The 20,107-nt window shown below is 42.4% G+C and overlaps 1 protein-coding gene across 1 annotated transcript in view; it reads right to left on the minus strand.

Annotated features, from left to right (window-relative positions):
• LMTK2 (lemur tyrosine kinase 2) overlaps positions 1 to 4,492 on the minus strand; it is a 44,470-nt gene extending 39,978 nt beyond the window's left edge. Inside the window, exon 1 of the mRNA XM_064461707.1 lies at positions 4,133 to 4,492. Coding sequence (XP_064317777.1) covers positions 4,133 to 4,292 — 160 coding nt within the window. The 5' untranslated portion in view covers positions 4,293 to 4,492. The remainder of the gene's footprint in view (positions 1 to 4,132) is intronic.
• Between the last annotated feature and the right edge of the window lie 15,615 nt (positions 4,493 to 20,107).

Consider the following 20,107-nt stretch of genomic DNA (forward strand, 5'->3'; position numbering starts at 1 on the left):
GCTAGAAAAAGAAACATAGGTATAAGTAAACTAGTTCAGTGCTTGGAAGGGGGAGGAAAGACAGACCACTCCCAAGGAAAGTATATACTGCTAATTAAAATCATGACTTTACAAGCAAGATTTTTCTTACCTTCAAATGATCAGAGTCGCTAACTTGCATATGCTTAGAAAATTGCTTTTCTTAATATGTGCAAGTGTCACACATATTCTACATTCTACCAGACCACAGGCTATGACCACAACTGGGCCCTGGTCCGACAGCACTCCAAGTGAAACATCAAGCCAAAGCAACTCAAAAACAACAATTTTCCCAAAGTATATACATCCTACAGACCTCTTCTTAACCAATAAGAAAATGTAACTTAATCTCAAAGTTTTAACTTGTCATCTATGGCCAGCTGATTATAGGAGATACAGCTGCATGAACATCTAGATACTCTAGATGGATGTCTCTGGATACTATACACCAATTTCTAAGCATCTTTTCCTGGATTGCACATGACCAAGCTCATCAGCAAGGACTCACTGCCATGGCATTCAACCGGTCCAGGAGGGAAGTCCCAGGACTGAGGTTCTCAGCACAAACCAAGAAGGCATGTAGGCACCAGTCCAGCTGCCTCAATTCAACTGAGCAGACTACATAATTCACCACAACTGTAAAACTGAACACACCTGCTAACAAGGCTACCACCTAATCAAGTTTTATGGGAAAATAAGAATATTTGAGTCCCTGTTACTTTGTATTTGCAAAGACTTCACATAGCACAGAGATGATAGAAATACTTTGTCTGACATTACACACATACTCTTGATTCAGATTCTCAGCCGTCTTGGAGAGGCAGCTGAATTAAGGTCAGTTATGGAAATCCAAGTCAGAAGAACAGAAAGAGAGCCTGATGGTAAATGTTAAGTTTCAGCACAGTAAAGCAGATGTGGCAGATTATAATGCACTATGTTTGGCTGCAAAATACTGCTGCTAAGGAGTAGTACCCAAATGCCCTTACTTCAGCCACACAGTACTAAAAAGGCAGAGTCATCTCAGCCTGATGCATTCAGGCAAAATACTCCACAGGCTCAAAACAACTATAGAACTTCACTCTGAACTCCTTTCCAGCAGAGCCGCCCCCAGCTCTCACCTCCAGCATAAAGTGAAACATTAAATTCAGAACTATCATAGTACATATAAGTATCTTCCTTTTCCATTCACAGAACAAATTAAATCTAAGTTGGCCAAAGTATTTTTAGCTAGTAGTATCTTCAAGATCTTGTTTTTTCCTATTTTCTACAATAACTGCTATGAACCCTACCAGGTGAACAGTTAAAGCCTTATTTCCTTTACCTCTTCTCCTTATGGTTGAAAAGAAAAAAGTTAAATTAGTTTAGAAATACAAACTCAAAAATGCAAGACAAATATAGAACACATCATCAATGCACACCTTCATCTGCAAACACGATGAAGCCATACTTAAAAAGAGCAGCATCCTTCATCTTGATCAAGGCCCTGGGAACTTGACAGGTCCCCAGCCATACAGTCTGGCATACTTCCAATCTAGTCTTGCTAGAACCTGCCCATCACTGTTTCCTGCTTTCCAGCTTCCTCCCCAAAAGAGAAGTTAATTTATTATGGGTATATTCCGTGAACTATTCTGCAAAGTTCACTACAACAACTACAGACACTTCCCTCCTTTTGCTATGGATTCCCACCTGTCCTGTAACAAGCTCAGGGTAACACACATCAAAGTGTTTCTCTGTTGTCAAAGAAGCAACCCTTCTTGCTAGGTGAAGAATTGTGGGATCCTGAAATAATTCTGAAACCAGATACTAATTGTTTTATGAAAAGCCCATTAAATTCTTCACAAGTTTACAACTCGTATGTATCAGACTGAGGATTACGATGAACTGCAAGCAAGAACTGCCAGGGCCCAGAACGGAGTCCATCAGCAGTTCCCAGTCCCAATACAGGAAATCAAAGCAACCTGTCATGGGATATATGAGACAGAAATTCACAATACAGCTGAGGTTGGTTTTAAACACAACTCATAATTCTTAACCCAGCAAAATAACGTCACAGGTTTGTCTTCCAAACAGGTTATAAATTTGCCTAGTATGACAGAGAAGGTTCAAGACAAAACAGTCTCATTTCCATCTACTAGTAAGCTATTCAAAGGAAGGAAAAAAGTCCTTGTAGCTTTCTAACTGGTTACTGCTGCAGTGACGATACAGGACATGTTGCAGACTAAGAATCTGCTGCATGCAAACCCATTTGCACACATTTCATTCAGGAGGAAGTCTTCCCTGCAAAAGTGATGCCAGTGAAACAGGAAAAGTTCCTCTTGAGGCCTTAAAGGTTTAAATACTAAATATCTGTCAATAAAATAATCCAAATACATTGCTGCTTTCCACTGTATCTTTGCCCATATAGTAAGCAGCAGTTTCATTTTCTAGAGTTCACTGGGTTTTCCAAGACAGGATTTGGCAGCGTTTGCTAAACTTCAGATAACATCCCATGCATAGACACTGTGGGCTAAAATTATAACCAAGACAACATAAAATTAGAATGTCTTATTAATTTTGTACTAGCCCAATGTTACAACCTCATAAGTACTTCTGTTAGCAGTACTGCACTTAACATACCTGATTCAGCATTTACAAAAAAAATTTGAAACCCCAACACTTTAATACTGCCTCTTGCATCTTGTCCAATCAACTTTTCATTCTGAGGATGAAGCCTTTCACCAGCATCATGAAAGTTATGTTTTGATCTCTGAGTTTTATAAGGTAGATAGCATAGTCCCGATACCAAAGAGGTATTTTTATTTAAAAAAAAGGAACACTTGATGCAGATACTCTTACATCTACCTTTAAATAGAGAAATTAACTGTATTTCAGGAAAAGAAAGACACAAAAGGCAGAAAAGAGCTCCACACAGCACTGATTCTGCTGTCTTACCTTACAGCTTGATGACACGTGAATAGTATTTGGACAAACTTCAAATATTTCATAGATGAGAAAACTATCATGCAGTCTCAAAGAAAATACAAATTTGACAGACAGTTTTCTCTTTTTCAGAAGTTTACTTTTATGGAAAGTAAGAGAGACCTTAAAGAAGGCTGATGGAGGGAGTAACCTATGAGCAATTCAGAAGTGCCCTTGGGAAGACAAAAAAAATAATCCGTAGAGAGGCATAGGCCCAAAAATACAGGAAATATAGCTTCCACTCCCACTTTTGATACTTTCTGTGGAACAACAGCCAAATTACCTAATCTCTGTGCTTCAAGTCTCTCCCTCCCCACTGCTCATCCTCTTCCTCTCTGAACATATTGTCTATTTCAGTTGTTCAACTCTTCATGGCTAGAAATGAATCTCAGTACACATTCAAAACAAACCAAATAAAATTCAGTCCCAATACAACGTTATGTTTGCAAGCCCCAATGAAATACCAAAAAACCCCTTAACTCCAAATCAAAGAGATGGTTGTTACCTATCAGCACTAGCAAACCTCATGCTGTTGAGGGAGACTATTTTTTAGTTTGTGTTTTAAGATAAAGGAAAATCCGCAAGAAAATTGAAGTTAGCATTACCTAACATAAGGAGACAAATAAATGTGAACTACATGACTATTTAGGGAGACTGGGACGGGGGGGCTGGGGGGGATCCGACTAATCTGACCGGAAAGGAGGGAAGCACCGCGTGCCCTGAAGAGCCTCCACCCAGGAGCGGGAGTCCCGGTGATTCACAGCCAAAATAAGAAGCAGAAAAATCACGCTGAGGTCCGTGTATGCTAGAACGGTAGCCACTACAGAAAGAACCGATGTGGGTGAGGACGAAGAAAGAACAAGCACGTCGTTCGGTCTCAGGAGACAGAGATGTCACCCAACGCCGCCGGGGGAGACCCCGAGCCCACCCCGCCCGCCGTGCCCTTCCCGACGCTTCGGCGCAGGGGGAGCGCCTAGCGCGGCGCGGAGCCCTGTCCGCAGCACGGGGGAGGGACGGGGCTTTGCAAACCCGCAGTGGCCCCCGCTCCACCACCGCAGAGCCCCGGCCCCCGCCGCTGCCCCTGCTCCCGGGCTCCCTCGCAGGCCCCGCCACGGAGCCCCAGCTCCGCTTCGCCCCGCCGCCTCCCGCGCCTCACCTGCACCTGCTCGCGGAAGCGGAGCCGCCCCGCCACTCCCCGAGAGAAGCGACAGCAGGAGGACGAGGACGAGGCCGAGCGGGCGCCGGGGCCCGAGGGGCAGCGGGCCGTCGCCCCTCCGCCGCCCGGCGTCCCCGCCGAGCCCCCCGCGCTTCGGCATGCTCTCTGCTCCCTGGCCGAGGCTCGGCGCTGAACGAGGGGCCCGAGGTTCTCAGCGTCTCCGGCGAACCCCCGCGGCAGCCGCTGCCCCCCGCCTCCGCGGCGCGGCCGCCCGCGGCATTGGACCCCGCCGCCCCGCTCCCCTCACGGAACCCCGCCGGCCCCTGCGGCCGCCCCCGCCGCCATCTTCCGGGCTACCTGACCGGGAGCGGGTGGAGCGCGCTGCAGATTGATAGCCCAGTGCGCCAATCAACCCGCGCCTCACGCCCAGGAGGGGGGATCACTGGCTGGGACGGGGCTAATCCGTGACTGACAGCCAGATCAGCCAGTCGCTCCGCACAGAGCGAGGGAAGGGTGCGACGTGAGAACGGCGGCGCGCATTTGCCGATCAAGCCGCAATCCGGGTGAGGAGAGGAGGGCGGGGCTTTACTCGGATTGAAGGCGCGCTCCGCCAACTGGCTGGCGAGGCGGTTCTCGGGGGCGGGAGCGGTAACAGCGCCGCCTAGAGGCGCGGCGCCTCCTTGCAGTGCCCGCGCTACCGCACCCTCCGCCCCCGCAGGGCCGGGTCACGGCGGGCCCTTCCCCGGGGACGGGCCCCACGGGGGACCCCCGCACAGGGGAGCGCGAGCCTGAGCTTCTGCCCCATGTGGCCGAGACCACGTCGGCGTCCTGCCCTTCCAGGCCAGCCTGGGCCTGGGGCTGCCCCCTGTGCGCGCCCGTAGTTCGGCGCTGTGCCGGATCCAGGTGGGGAGACCCGGGAGGAGCAGGAAGAGGCAGAGCCGGTTCCCTCGGCAGCCCCGGAGCCCTCCTCCGGCACTGCGTCCCCCGAGGCGCCGCCGTGCCTCTCCCCCCACCGCCACCGCCGCCTGGGCCGGGGCGGGCTCGGGGCCCCTCCGGGCTCGCACCGGGGCCTCCCTCGGAGCCGGTGCCGGGGTCATTCGTGCTCCTCTGCAGAAGGTGCCTTTCGAGTTGGAGTCAGAGCTGGGCGTAAACTGCCCTCTGCAGCCTGTGCGCTTCCGAGGCTGGGAATGACCTCCGTAAATTAACGATACAAGCAGGATTCAGAAATAAAGATTATTCTGGTTTAGGTTCCGCTGAATTTAGAGTAGGTGAAAACGAGGTGACAGTTCCAAGTAGCATAAATGGAACTGATAATCTTAAGGAACCGGGGGCTGTATGTGGTGAGGAGTTAGGGAAACACGAGACAACTAACAAACTGGATTTCCATTTTCTAAATAATTTAGCAAAAAACCTAATTAGGCTAAGATTCTATAATGACTTTGTGAGCACAGAGCGTCCAAAGAAATGTACAGTGAGTGTGCCCCTGGGACTTCATGAAAGGAAAGTTTTACGTTCAAAGTAGCACTTGGAACGTGATGTCCAGGAAGACATAACGTAAACCTAAATCCTCCTCTGTCGCTAAGGATTTTTTCTAGGGTAATTTTTCTCCTACCACGGGGACGTACTTAAAATCAGACTACTTTCCTCTTATCAAGTCTGTGTCTACCCCCAGATATCTTCTCTCTGGCTTGAAGACATTAATTGTACTACCAAGTGACCCATATTTTTTGAAATGCTCTAATTAGTTTTTCTTCCAAGGGAAATATTTTACTTGAATAATGATATGGAAGACAATCTTCTCTTTTGTTGTTTTAGTAAACTATTATTAATGCATTATGCTGCTTATTGTGATTTTTTAATTTAAAGCAATAAATAAACAGTCCCAGAGTATTCCTTGTCTGGCTCTCTGTAGATTTTGTGGACTGGGAAGGCAAAATGTGGTCCTTTCCCTTTAAAATCAGTGCTATGTAATATGCAATAGGTAACATTACTTTTTTTTCATGTACAAACAGCCACCATCTCAATTTAAGTAGCTCTGTACTGATGTAAAACTGATGCTGGCGACAAGCGTGTGGCCAGGTCTTTCTCTATGTTTACTATAAATATCCAGTGGAAACTTCACGGTTAGTCCTTTATTCTTCACACTATCAAATCTCTCTCCACTGAGTGTGGATACCAGGGCTGGGGCCTCTGGATGTGAATGTGTCTCCTTCTAGTTGACATTATAGCCACTTTTTTTTAATGATGGTTATTCAAACTACACCGTCCTGTGGTATAACTACATGGGCAAATGCAGTGTACCTATCACTACAGTGCCTAGGGTCTAAGGGCTGAGATCTGTCACTGACTTTATGCAAATGCCGTATGTAAATAATTCTGAGGCTCCCAGCAGCTATAGACATAGTTTAAAACTTCATTCAGCAGATCTACAATGCAAGGGTGTTCTCATTTCAATAGTGAAAACAATTCATTGCATTTTAAACAGAGCAGACTGCTTTATTTCCCAACCCACCCTATCATAATTGAATGTTAGGCCTTTGATGTAATTTCCTGATAAAACATCACATTGTAATATCACCTGGGAAGTTATGGTGGCACATCATTAAAAGGACTTGTTGGAGCACTCTTCTATAATGATGATACACTTGAGGTTAGCTGTGAATTAGTCACTGGTAGAAGCTAAATAACCAAACCTTCCAATCCTTTGTTCTACATGTTAGTCACAGTCACTCCCTATCTTCAAATACACCATGAACACCACAAACCCCAAAGATACAACGCCTAATCTCCTACCTGCCATCATCAAGAATGATACGATTCACCCATTTATGCGTTCTGCAATTAATAATTTGTAGTAACTAGATGAGGCTAATGGGATGAACAACCTAATACCAAGTAATCCAAAAGGTACTTAAAAGGAAAATATATTTACTGAAACAAAACTCTTCCTGTACACCAAATGGGATGTATTACCACATATCACAGCCTCATGTTTCTTAATTATGCGCTGTTATCATTGCCAAATTACTGAAGCTGCTGTTCCGTGTGGGAGGTGTTAAAACCTTTTTTTAGAGACAGATAATTGGATCAACTAAAGGATGTTGACGGTTTTATTTTCAGTTGGTTTTCTTCAATATTTTTGATAACATTAGTGCTGTGGAAGGAATATTGTCTAGCAGACTGAGCAAGTTGCCAGAGGGGTGTTAAAGGTCTTCAATATATATAACTGTAAAGCCCCAAAAGATTCACAATTTGCTTACTACAAAGAGAGTATCACTGAGCATCAGGAACAGAGCTGATTACAGAACAAATTATTTCTTTATTCCAGGTCACTGTTTTAAGCATAAAGATTAGACTCCTCATATATGAATGCTGAGACACATACTCTGCTCTCCCTTCCCCTGAAAGAAAAATCTCTTATCCTTTCATATATAACCTTTTCTTTCCCTGTCAGTGTTCTCTTTTTATATTTAACAACATTATTTGCTTCTCCACCTGATAGAGACAAAATAAATATCACTGATTTTAACCTCCACTTTCAGTCATAAGTGACCTAATAGTGTTTTTATAAAACTGGAGGCATCTTTTTCAGTTCCAATATTACAGCATCCAAAATGATTTTATATAGCTCCCAAGGAAGACTGGCTAAAGAAAACTGGGTTTAAAACAATCAGTAAAGGAAATATGTTTATTTGAGTTGAATGTTTTCCCCTTAGTATCTGTCTGTCACTCTAAAATGGGCTTAGAACAGAACTCTGATTTCTTCCCACAAATGTTTAAGTTTGCACATGGAGAAATGAACCCTTGAAAAATATGGCAGGGGATATTTTGAATTGCTGGTAGAAAATTCAGTTTATATTAATTTTCAAATGTGTTAAAGATCCAGCAGCTCTTGTTAATCCACTCCTTGTAAATCCATTAAGAAATTGCATTCTTCTTGGGAAATATTTCATATTTGGATTTGCATTTGCCACTAATGTCCTGGAAAATTTAGTACAAATTTCATCTCTGTTGACTCAAGAATACCTACTGTATTTTGATGTGTCTGATCTGGAAGGGTGCTACTTTGGCTTCAAACAGGTGTACTTTGAAGAGGTTTTAACATTAAGATATGAAGGTGGATTGTAATTGTAAATGTATCTTATTCAATTAATGTAAATTTATTTTACCTACTTTATTAAATCAGATTCATTTCACTTTAATCCACTGAACCATCCTATGGAATCAATGGAGTTAATCAAAAGAATGAATTTTTGAGGAAGAGCGTTTAAGTACTCCCTCAAAAAAGGCATAAGAAGTGCCAACATCAGTATAAATTTCTCTCAGCAGGATTCCATCCTGGCTTACAAGAAATACAGTCACGAGTGGGCAAATTTCTTTCCCCACATACTACTCTCTGTTGATGCTGCTAGCCAAAACACCAATTCATGCCAATTTTGAAACTGGTTTTTATGCCACTGACAACTGTCTAATGCTGGACTAAAAGACACGTCTGTGGTGACAGATCTGTATCTTAAAGCTTCCTATAGCACCTTTCACCAAAATTTAAAGAGAGAAATTATGTGTGTCTATTCTCTCCAAAGGTATAGGAGATTTAACTAAGTCATTTCCATTAACACAAAAGGAAATGCAAAATGATGACTTCTATATAAAGAAGCTGTTGTAAAATTTTAATAGCTACATTAGAAATTCCTTGCCACCCTCTCCTATTTATTTTTAGCAAATGCTAAACCCTTATTAAATTTTGCTCCAGATGCAGCAAAGCAGTACTGAATATAGTGAGAAACCATTTAACCAAATTAATGTCTAGTGCAGTTCTGGTCTAAATATATATGTGTGTCAAGGAAAAAAAAAAAGGCAAAACAGAAAGAATATTCTCACAAACAGACCCAGGTAAGACCAAGACACAACAGATCAATGAGGTTTCAGTTCAGCCTTTCCTCATGCAATACTTTCATTCAGGCAATAGTTGCAGAAGCTGCTCAGCAACTCTCAAAAACTTGTCCTATCTGAGACTACTCAAATAAGTAAGTGTTACTGCTTAAGGCTTTGTGTGTTTTTACGCTGTAGGTGTTATATGACAAGAACAGCACTCCTGCAAAGGAAAAGTTCAGCAACATTTCAGCCTAAGTGCAAGGGTTTAGTAAAACCACTTACACGTTATAGAACCAGTGCCTCTTTGAAAACAAACAAGCAATCTACAGGCTGCAGTGAATGGTCCTGTAATTAGCCATGTCTAAATAAGTATCTTGCTGGTGTAAACTCTTCAAGCAAGCTTGCCAAAAAAATCACTGTCTGTTTCTGGACCTCTAGATCAGCAGGAATCTCTTCATCACAAATCCTTTCAAGAAAGGAAGGCAAACATTTGAGCAGAAGATATAGTATGATTTGCATGTCTCTCTAAAATGTAATTCTAATACTAAATTTTAATAAATATTATACATCACTACTGGAATATGTCACCTGTTGAAAAGAAAAATTGAATGAGTTATTCAGACCTGTGTTTTGAGTCCTATCAAACAGGGTATTCTTGATCAACCTGCCTATTAATGTAATACTTTCCATTTCCATACCACTTTATACGTAACTTTGTAAAAAATAATTAAGAAAAACCCTCATACAAGTACTAGTTCTCATTAACATTGAGCAAGCTGAAGCCCAGGGAAGATTAAAGGACAATTTTTTACATATGTAAGCACTCACCTCTCATTTTAAGTATCTTTAATAACCTGACCCTAAGTAACTACTCCAAAATTAAACCAGAAATTATCCTAGACCACTTACATTCCCCTTCAACAGTCGCTCATTGGCTTCCACGCTTAGTTTTAGTAAAAGTGTAAGCAAAGGCTTCTGGCTAAGGACCACTCTGCATGGGGGGGAAGCTCATCCCAATTTGGAAATAATTTGCAATTCTGCCAAAAGGTGTTTAAAAGAAGCACTTGGACCTAGAGGCCAGATCCAGAAAGGGATAAATAAAACAGACTAAGCAAGCTGCTAACATACAGACAACTGGTGTTCTGATGCTTTCAGCTAAAGTGCACACTTGTAAGAAAAACACAAGGATTCAAGATTTAAAGGAAGGTACAGTTCATTGAAGCACTGTAAGGGAAGGAAAGATCTACCTTGTACTGAAATGTTGATGCTTTGCAATCTTACTTATTAATGAATATTGCCTATATTGCATATATTAATATATTTATATTAATATATTGCATATATTAATGAATGTTGCCTCGCAGAGCACTGAAATTTCAACATGAGCACTGAAATTTCAACATGAACAATTAGGCAGAGAATAATCAAGGTGAACCAAGACAAATAAAGCAGAATCAGGAAGGCTCTTGCAAACCAATATATCCAGCACATGTACACTGGAAAACATAATTTTTGATACTTTCATTTACTTTTAATAGGTATGGGTTCAAAAGACAAAATTCAGAACAAGACCCATTTATCCAAAGTAGTAATTGGGCATAAATTTCTGCACTATTTGGTAATCAGAATGGAAAAAGTTATAAAATACCTAAATGAAGATTTGTTACAATGAAAGCAATGAAAACCAATGAGTAAAGCCTACGCTGCAGACAAGGAACAACTCACTAAAACCAAATTGCAGATGCATTTTATAAAACCTTGGCACTATCAAGGATAGCATCTTTTTTAAAAAGTTTACTTATTAATTTTAATGATTACTTACAAAACCCAAACAGACCTGAAATATTTAGCTTATTTTCCTTATCCTTGCAGTCTGAGAGTATAAAGGCCATCAAAGGATCAAAGACCTCCTATCTTCCAGAATCTCTTCCTCAACTTTTTAATAAAACTAATCCAACAGAAACAGGTTTACAAAATTATTTCAAAGTCTGGAGTATTACAGGCGAAGTTGCTTTGCTAGTAGGATTATAAAATACAGGCAGATAAAAAGGTAGTGAAAATTTAAGCAAGGATCGTGTTTACTGCAACTGTTTTTTCATCTCCAATACTAACAACTTAATGAGTTCAACTCGCCATGCAGGATATTCTTTCCCCTCCTTGTTATGGCATCATAGGAGTACTGCATGTCCTTTAATTCTCCACTATATTGTTTTGGCCATATCCTACAAGAGAATAAGGCTGCTTATATGATTGATAATACTTGTGTGCACCAGTATATGCAGAAATACATCTCATATTTTTATTGATGCAGTCTGGGAAAATACAGGGAATGATCCCATCTTGTGTGAGCAGTAGCTACCTGAGCACAAAAGACATTTTTCAAAACACTAACCTCTTTGCTACTTTTCAAAGCTTTGACTAAAGTGAAAAGGTCTAATTTCACTCAGTAAATGTCAGTAGTTTTAATTTTCCTTTCCAATGCAGGAAAGGAAAAATTCATCCAAATAAAAAATGCTTTTATCTTTGTGGAGAACTGGTGTTTCCTTTTGCTATCAAAGTAATGTAGAAACCAATAAATATACCTTAGTAGGATGTTTGTGGTGTGTCAGACAACACGGAATCTAAATGGCTTCTGAACGGTACCAAGGGGTTTGATGGTAAATTGCTGACTGTTTATGAATCTCATGAATCAACCTCTGTATACACTGAGCAATTAGGAAGAAGTGGTGGCTGACAAGTTGCATTTTTTTATTCCTAATTTCCAAATGTAAATTATTTGAATACGAAGGAAATTCAGTCTAAAGATCCAAAGCTAATCAGAATCCAAGGGCTGTAGGATGTTCAGCAAGAGGATCTCTTATTCGGATCTGTACACAATACTAAAAGGTTGTGTTGTTTCAGCACTGTAAACTCCATGGGGTACAGTGGCTATCACTGTAAATTGGGAAAAAACACCATAAGAGATTAAAATAGATGAGAAAACAGTTAACAGCACATTTGCCAAAATTTTAACTCCTCTGCAAGTGTGTGCTACCAGCGCTAAGTAATTTTGACCATCCAAATGTTTGCAGAACACGACAGGTGATGTACCTACTCCAAGACACTAGAAAATGTTAAAATCTCACCTACTTGAAACTTCCTTTTAATGCAGATGCAGACTAGGAATTTTAAAAATAAAGAAAAACCCCCAAATTTATGCATAACGTACCACATAAACATTAAACACAAAGCATGATTTCCTCTTGTGTTATGAGCATGTGCCACGAGCACATAGCTGGAAAGCTGCCTAACAAGCTGACAACTTCTGAATTAACCTTGTGTGAACACAGCTCAGGTTATCTATTTATAAAGTCATACCACAGGTGTTGCCGACGGTGGGATATTACAATCCGCAGCAGTTAACAGAGCTATTCTCATTTTGATGCGACCCAGGCGCTCAGTTGTGCCTTATCAGTCTTTCTAGCTAGTGCTCTCAATTAGAAATTCAGAGAGCCTGGCATCTGGCACAGGAAGACAACAGAAATTAACATTACCATTTCCCAGGGGTTATGGATTAAACATGGCTTGCACCTGCTCTGTTTACTGCTGAGCTGGTAAAAGCAAGATTATCACTTTTACCCTTCCATTTGTTAATCTTCATCCCACACAAACCTCTAGACACATTTATTTTCATCAAAGATATGTCTCAGAAATGCTGAATCACTGAATGTAGGTAAGAGAAAATGTTATTTTTATAAAGAAAATTAACATAACTTGGATTACATTCCTACACATTCCTGTCTTATATGAAAATCTTTGTGCATTAGCAGAAACATCAGTGTTTCGTGTCTGATTCTTCCTCTGCCTGGTATTTGATTGCAGCTGTTGGAGATCAGAATTGTTACAAGAGCTTTCCTTCACTGGCAGTGTTGAACAATTAGCCGTTCCCACCACTGGGAATGGGCTTGTACACACATCCACGATGCAATGTGCTTCGTTCCAGCTGGCAAACACAAGCCTGGCAACAATCTATTAGCATTTTCCTTGCTGATCTAGATTTCCTGTCTGGGCAGACCCACTGGAGAGGAAATATCAAGAGGAGGTGATAATAGGAGAGAAAGTGGAGAAGGAAGGTCTCTAGAACATCAGGATGATCACTGAAAGGGAGGAGATCCTGTCTGTGCCCCACCATCACCTGCCCAGGACTCCCACAGAGACCTGAACAGCACCAGTTAAAGCTTGAACACAGGCTAACCTTCTCTCTAAGCTCTGGTGCTGTGGCTCTTACGCAGGCAGCTCAACTAACGTAGACAATTTTCCTTAGAGTAAGAGTTAACTCTGAGTGAGAAACACACAGGAGTTCTGCAAATGGATTGGTTTAGTGTCCAAACAGCTCGCCAGTGGATATTGCTTCCCCTAGGTGCTCTAACTGCTCTTCTGCTCTGTCATTCCTGTCCTTGTCTGAAATACAGTTTTGTCCACCACTAAGAAATTAAGTGCATCTCCAGATGGCTCTGTATATTTGCTTCGTTTAAGCAGAGTTCTGTACTGCTGTATAGAATTGCAAGACATTACAGAATATCAGAGAAAGTATGCTTAGTGCTGTACAATGAAAACACAATGCTTAGCCCACTGGTAAAAGAGGCTAAAAACCAAGTAAGGCATAGATATGAAGGTCACCATTTGGAACACAGGAGGTCCATAATAACTTAGATATTTGCTGACCCCATGTTGAGGGAATCTTGCATTTAGTGATTTATAGATATATATATAGATCATTCACATGAGAAAGAATATTCATTACATTCACAGGACCAATAAATTAGTTGTGGTACACTGCAAACGTACGGATGGCAAAAACTGAAACAGTTTTTTTTATTTTACCGCTACTGCACAACAAGCAATTAGCATATACACTTGTGATAATTACAAAGTAAAATATGCAATTGGACATGCATTTTGTGTATGTAATTTTGACTCCAATTCATCATCTGGCACAGGAAATACTGGGAACAGCTATCACTTACAGTCATGTTTATTTACACCACTCTGGAACAGAAAGAGGCTCTTACACTGGGTCTGATTGTTTTCTGCATGATCAGCATATAGCCATCTTAGCATAAATGAAACATAGTCAAATGGATTTGAAGTAGAACAGGCATTCGTGTGTTCTGCCTACTGCATTATTATTGGTATGCTTTTGATTTTTGCTTCATGTTATTACATTTGGCAAAAGAACTCAGGCTCCTGCCCAATCTTAAAAAAAAATTATTATTATTGAGATTATTGAGGAAGGACAGAAAAGGAATTCCACAGATTTGCATGTGATAGACGTACATAAGAATGTTTATAAAATCCCAGAGAAACAATGTTTACATTAGTGCTACAAATTCTGTAAGCCTTTAAGCTGCCAGCACAATACCTCTTTGATTCTGCACTTTTTTTAACTGCCACAGACTTCAGTAGCTGTTCCTACCATTCACAGAATGAAGGGTCAGCCCCTAAGAGACTGATAAGATATTGTAGAGATTACTAGAAATTAAGAAATACACCCACTTAGGGCTTACTCTCCTAAAAAGAGACATACTAGGAAAAAGACAGTGTCTTTCAAAATGGAACTACAAGAAGCAGAGGTTAGGGATCCACCTTGTGTTGTGACCATGTTTAGACCTTATTTATACAAGGGCCTCAATTCAAATCAGTTGAGGAAACAGAATCACAGAATCCCAGGTTGGAAGGGACCTCAGGGATCATCTAGTCCAACCTTTCTAGGAAGAGCAGAGTCTAGACAAGATGGCCCAGCACCCTGTCCAGACGACTCTTGAAGGTGTCCAACGTGACCAAGTCAACCACTTCTCTGGGGAGATTATTCCAATGGTGACTGTCCTCACTGAAAAATTTTCCTCTCGTGTCCAGTCAGAATCTCCCCAAGAGCAACTTGTGTCCGTTCTCCCTTGTCCTCTCCATGTGACTCCGTGTAAAAAGGAAGTCTCCATCTTCTTTGTAGCCACCCCTTAAGTACTGGTACACGGTGATGAGATCCCCTCTAAGCCTCCTTTTCTCAAGGCTGAACAAGCCCAGTTCTCCCAGTCTATCCTTCCCAGTCCTTTGGTCATCTTGGTGGCCCTTCTCCAGACCCCTTCCAGCCTGTCCACATCCTTTTTGTATAGAGGGGACCAGAACTGTACACAGTACTCCAGGTGTGGCCTGACAAGTGCTGAGTAGAGCAGGATGTTGACTTCTTTACCTCTGCTGGTGATGCCCTTTCTGATGCAACCCAGCATCCTGTTGGCCTTCTTGGCTGCAGCCGCACACTGTTCGCTCTTGTTGAGCTTTCTGTCCACCAGGACCCCCAGGTCCCTTTCCACAGAGCTGCTCTCCAGCCAGGTGGATCCCAGTCCACCAGGACCCCCAGGTCCCTTTCCACAGAGCTGCTCTCCAGCCAGGTGGATCCCAGTCTGTGCTGCACTCCCGGATTATGTTTTCCCAGGTGCAAGACCGTACACGTGTCCTTGTTGAACTTGATACGGTTCTTGCTGGCCCACTCTTCCAGCCTATCCAGATCTCCCTGCAGAGCAGCTCTCCCTTCTGGAGTGTCTACTTCCCCACTCAACTTGGTGTCATCTGCAAACTTCATCAGGCTACACTTGAGGCCGTTATCCAGATCACTTACAAAGATATTGAATAACATTGGGCCCAATATCGATCCCTGGGGGACCCCACTAGCGACATGTTGCCACTTGGAAAAGGAGCTATTTATCACCACCCTTTGGGTGCGGCCTGTCAGCCAGTTCCCTACCCACTGCACAGACCACTTGTCTAGGCCATAACGCATTCATTTCTCCAGGAGGAGGCTGTGGGGGACCGTATCAAAGGCCTTGGAGAAACCCCCATTCCCAAAATTAGGAAAAAAATACGTGACTTGCATTCGCTTCAGACTCCATTCAGACTTGCTCATCATTCATTATATAATTTTGTAGATGCTGAAAAATGAGTTCCTAACTGAGAAATTAAAGAGAAAGCACACTAAGAGTGAAATAAACACAGTATGGGATGAGATGAGAACCTAAGGAAAATTTCATATTGCATTTCCCAAAAGTGAGCTTCTGTCAGAAAGATGATCATGACTGCATTAACAAGCCCCTAGTTGTTCCCAGCAACGTGACTTTCAACAGCCTTTGATACACATAATGACAGCTTTGCAGTATTAAAGCTTAATTTGTTGTGAGTACAATTCTTCCTTGATTTTCCTCTCCACTGACTCTGATGCAATTAATTCCCCTGACAATACTGCTTATAAAACCAGATAAGTCAGGTTAAAGCAGTTAATAAGAAATATATATGGACCACACTTTTTTCCCCTGCCTGTAATATCCTGTGCATATCTTTATGTAGAAACAATGTCTCTTCCTGAAAATATATATAGTTCATGTGATAAGAGGGTGGAATTCTTGGTTTTACATACATATACGTTAATGACCTTAAGAAGAAAATTGCTGCAAGTCAGAACTTTATGTAGCTTTCAGAAATGAGAAGTGGATCTAGGTCAAAACTGAAGCTTTAAATAAATACCACAGACTTTGGGAAAATTGAGGTGTAGACTGTGCAGCTTTGGTACTGTAAACAGGAAAAATTATTCTGTATTTTCACTGGCATGTAATTCACATCACAATACAGTTTTGGACAAACAAATATGTCATCACTTATAAAACATTTTTCCTAATTGCTAATGAATCTATGGTGAAACAAAATAACAGGCTAGGATGTTGGGATCTTTCCTTCTGCTGAACCCTCAAGCAAACATCCCTTGGAAACTCACATGTATCTTCAGATTATAGAACAAGATGTGAGATACTGAATGAGGCTTCTCTATCCCACAAGTTAATTGAGTCTTTGCACTTTGATTCTGCAGAAGGAAGAACTTCAACTATATGGGTCCTACTATTGACTCGTGCATCTTACAGGATCACAATCCTGATTTTGTAATACTGCCAGAAAGAGTTAACATCAGAATGAAAATTCCCATTGCAAGGTTTTTTGTTGAAAACATAATGTGAATATAATGCTTTGGAAAGACCTGGATTGATGCCATATACTATAAATAGCTGAACAGGTGCCTTGACTATGAAGGCACCAAAACCACGTGTTTTGCCAAACCATTCAGTCATCTCTAATTGGACCTGGGACATATATTGGGAGTGAGACATTATTGAAATACAAATAGTATTAATGGTAGTACTGTTACTACTATCATATACTTGCACTGGTGTCTAAGAAATATGATACATAGCATGTAGTTGTGCCCATAGAATAATAAATCTTTCAGGTTTGTTTTGTTATTTTATTAAGCTATCTGTCCTGGTTTCAGCTGGGAAACCAGGTTGTTGGAGCAGGTTTACTTCTGGAGGGACTGCAGCTGTGGGTAAGGCCATGCTGGAGAAGGTATAGCTCTGAAAGCATTGAGGCCCGTGCAGATGGCCACGCTGGAACAGGCGCACCTCGAAGCGACTGTGGCTCTGGATAAGTCTACGCTGCAGCAGGTGTGCCCCTGGAGAGACTGCGGCTCCCAGGTAAGGCTCCACTTGGAGCAGGTACAACCCTGAAGGACTACAGTCTGTGGATAAGTCCAAACCAGAGCAGGGGCAAGGGGAGGAGTTCATTACAATGTTAAACCTGATGGTCTGATCCAAATGGACCAGGGGCAGAGACTGTAATGGAAATACCTTTAAATTGTTCTAACCCAGGATTTGAGTTACGTATTATGGAAATTACTATAGCAGAAACCCCTTGTTGCTAGCTAGGCTGGGAGCAAGGGGAGGAGTTAATTGCAATGTTAAAACCTATAACCTGGCCCAAAGGGGCCAGGGGTGGAGACTGTAATGGATATACCTTTAAATTGTTGTAACCTGTGATTTGAGTTGCATGTTATTGGAATTACTACAGCAGGAACCACCTGAACCAACGGAGGACAAGCCTTTCAAGAGGCAGTGCAAGTGCAGCAGTGACGCGACCTGAGCTGGCTTTGGTGCCCAGTAACTCCACACAACACACCACCTCACCTGTCCTGAGGGACCAGAAGAACAGATGGAGAACAAAGCCGTGGACTAAATGATACCCGTGTATTTTACCAAAGGATGGGAAGGAGGGGGTGGAGGTTAATGAGGTTGTATTGGATAGCGTGGAACCTGAGCATGATGTAAATGGTATGGAATAAGGGGTGGATACTGTCCTGGTTTCACCTGGGATAGAGTTAAATTTCTTTGTAGTAGCTAGTATGGGACTACGTTTTGGATTTTTGCTGGAAACAGCAGTGATAATGTGTAGCTGTATGCTTCTACGGGAGAACTTACCTTGGGCCGCATCTCTCTGGGACACAGGGCTCTACCCACCCTGGGGACAGTGATGCACAGACATCAATATGATGGATACAAAATGTCCGTTTATTTAGCTGCGTCACACGCTTATATAGCTCTTGCGCTTCCTGTTCCTGCCACTCCTATGGGGAGGAGTCTATCTTTCCGTCACATCCCGTGATCTTCCGGTCGCCGATCCCTGTCTATTCCCCTACAATAATGTGGAGATGTTTTAGTTGTTGCTAAGTAGCGCTTACACTGGTCAAGGACTTTTTCAGCTCCCCGTACTCTGCCGGGTGCACAAGAAGCTGGGAGGGGGCACAGCCAGGACAGCTGACCCAAACTGACCAATGGGATATTCCATACCATATGACGTCATGCTCAGTATATAAAGCTGGGGAAGAAGAAGGAAGGGGAGATGTTCAGAGTTATGGCGTTTGTCTTCCCAAGTAACCACTACACGTGATGGAGCCCTGCTTTCCTGGAGACGGCTGAACACCTGCCTGCCCGTGGGAAGTAGTGAATGAATTCCTTGTTTTGCTTTGCTTCCGTGCGCAGCTTTTGCTTTACCTATTAAACTGTCTTTATCTCAAACCATGAGTTACCTCACTTTTACTCTTCCGATTCTCTCCCCCGTCCCACCAGGGGGGAGTGAACGAGTGGCTGGGTGGTGCTTGGTTGCTGACTGGGGCTAACCCATGACACTATCACACATACTGCTGCATGTACAAAACTCCACCTGAGTTGGAGCTGAAAGATGATGTTCAGAAACAGAGTGCAAATTTGCCCCATTTTCTTCATCAGCATTTAATCATGGTAGTACTTGCAGTGACACGCTGCCTAGGGCCTGAAGTTACGGACAAAATCATATCCACCCAATGGAGCTTACAGCCCAAGTAGCACTATACAGGCTGCATGGAATTATTCACATGAATCAGACAAGCTGGATCTGCTCACCAACCATAGATAAGACTCGTATTCACTCTCCATCCTAAAATTGTAGGCAGAAGATCAAGGGTTTATTTCAGCTGTCATCTCCCACCTGTAATCCTTTCCCCATGTGAAACGACCCTCCTGTCTCAACCACCTATCAGAGGGGCACGCAAAAAGAATTGGCAACAGCCCAACCTCTGCTCCGAACTCTTGCATGCAAATCTGTTGACTTCAAGAGAGTTGCAACAGGCAAAAGATGTTTCGGTTCCTAATGAAGTTAGGCAGAGGGCAAAACAAGGTCTTCAGTTGTGCTGCAACTCTGTTAGCAGTCAAGCCACTCCTGAAGATAAGGAAGGATGGTGCTTTGTCCTGTTCTAGATGGATCCCATTACTTCCTCAAGTTAATAATTTCTTTTCTACACCACCTCCAATCTCATTCACTGGAAGTAAAAATTCCCCTTTAGCTGTCTTTTCCAGCCAGAAACAAGCTTAGGATGACACCATGCAATGTAACAAATATTAGTACTATCAAGTTAGCTCCATGTTCAGCTCACCTCAACTCATTCTCTGCCCTTGTGCCTGTGTTTCCTGTTGTCTTCATTCTAGATGTTTCACTCTTAGAGCCTTATGCAGACTATCTGGTGCCTTGCCAAGAAGACAAGAAACTTCAGATAGTTTCCTGCCATTCAGCTAGCGGGGGAAGGCATATCAAATTTTTTACCAGTAGACCAAAAGTTCTTTGCAAACCATCCTATCATTTTAGAAACACTATTGCACTGGTGGTACATCTTTAAGCCATATTGTCCTTTTGCAGTAGTCAATCCCCAAACTCCTC

This window comes from Phalacrocorax carbo, chromosome 10 (assembly GCF_963921805.1).
Source record: "Phalacrocorax carbo chromosome 10, bPhaCar2.1, whole genome shotgun sequence".
In the NCBI taxonomy this organism is placed as follows: domain Eukaryota; kingdom Metazoa; phylum Chordata; class Aves; order Suliformes; family Phalacrocoracidae; genus Phalacrocorax; species Phalacrocorax carbo.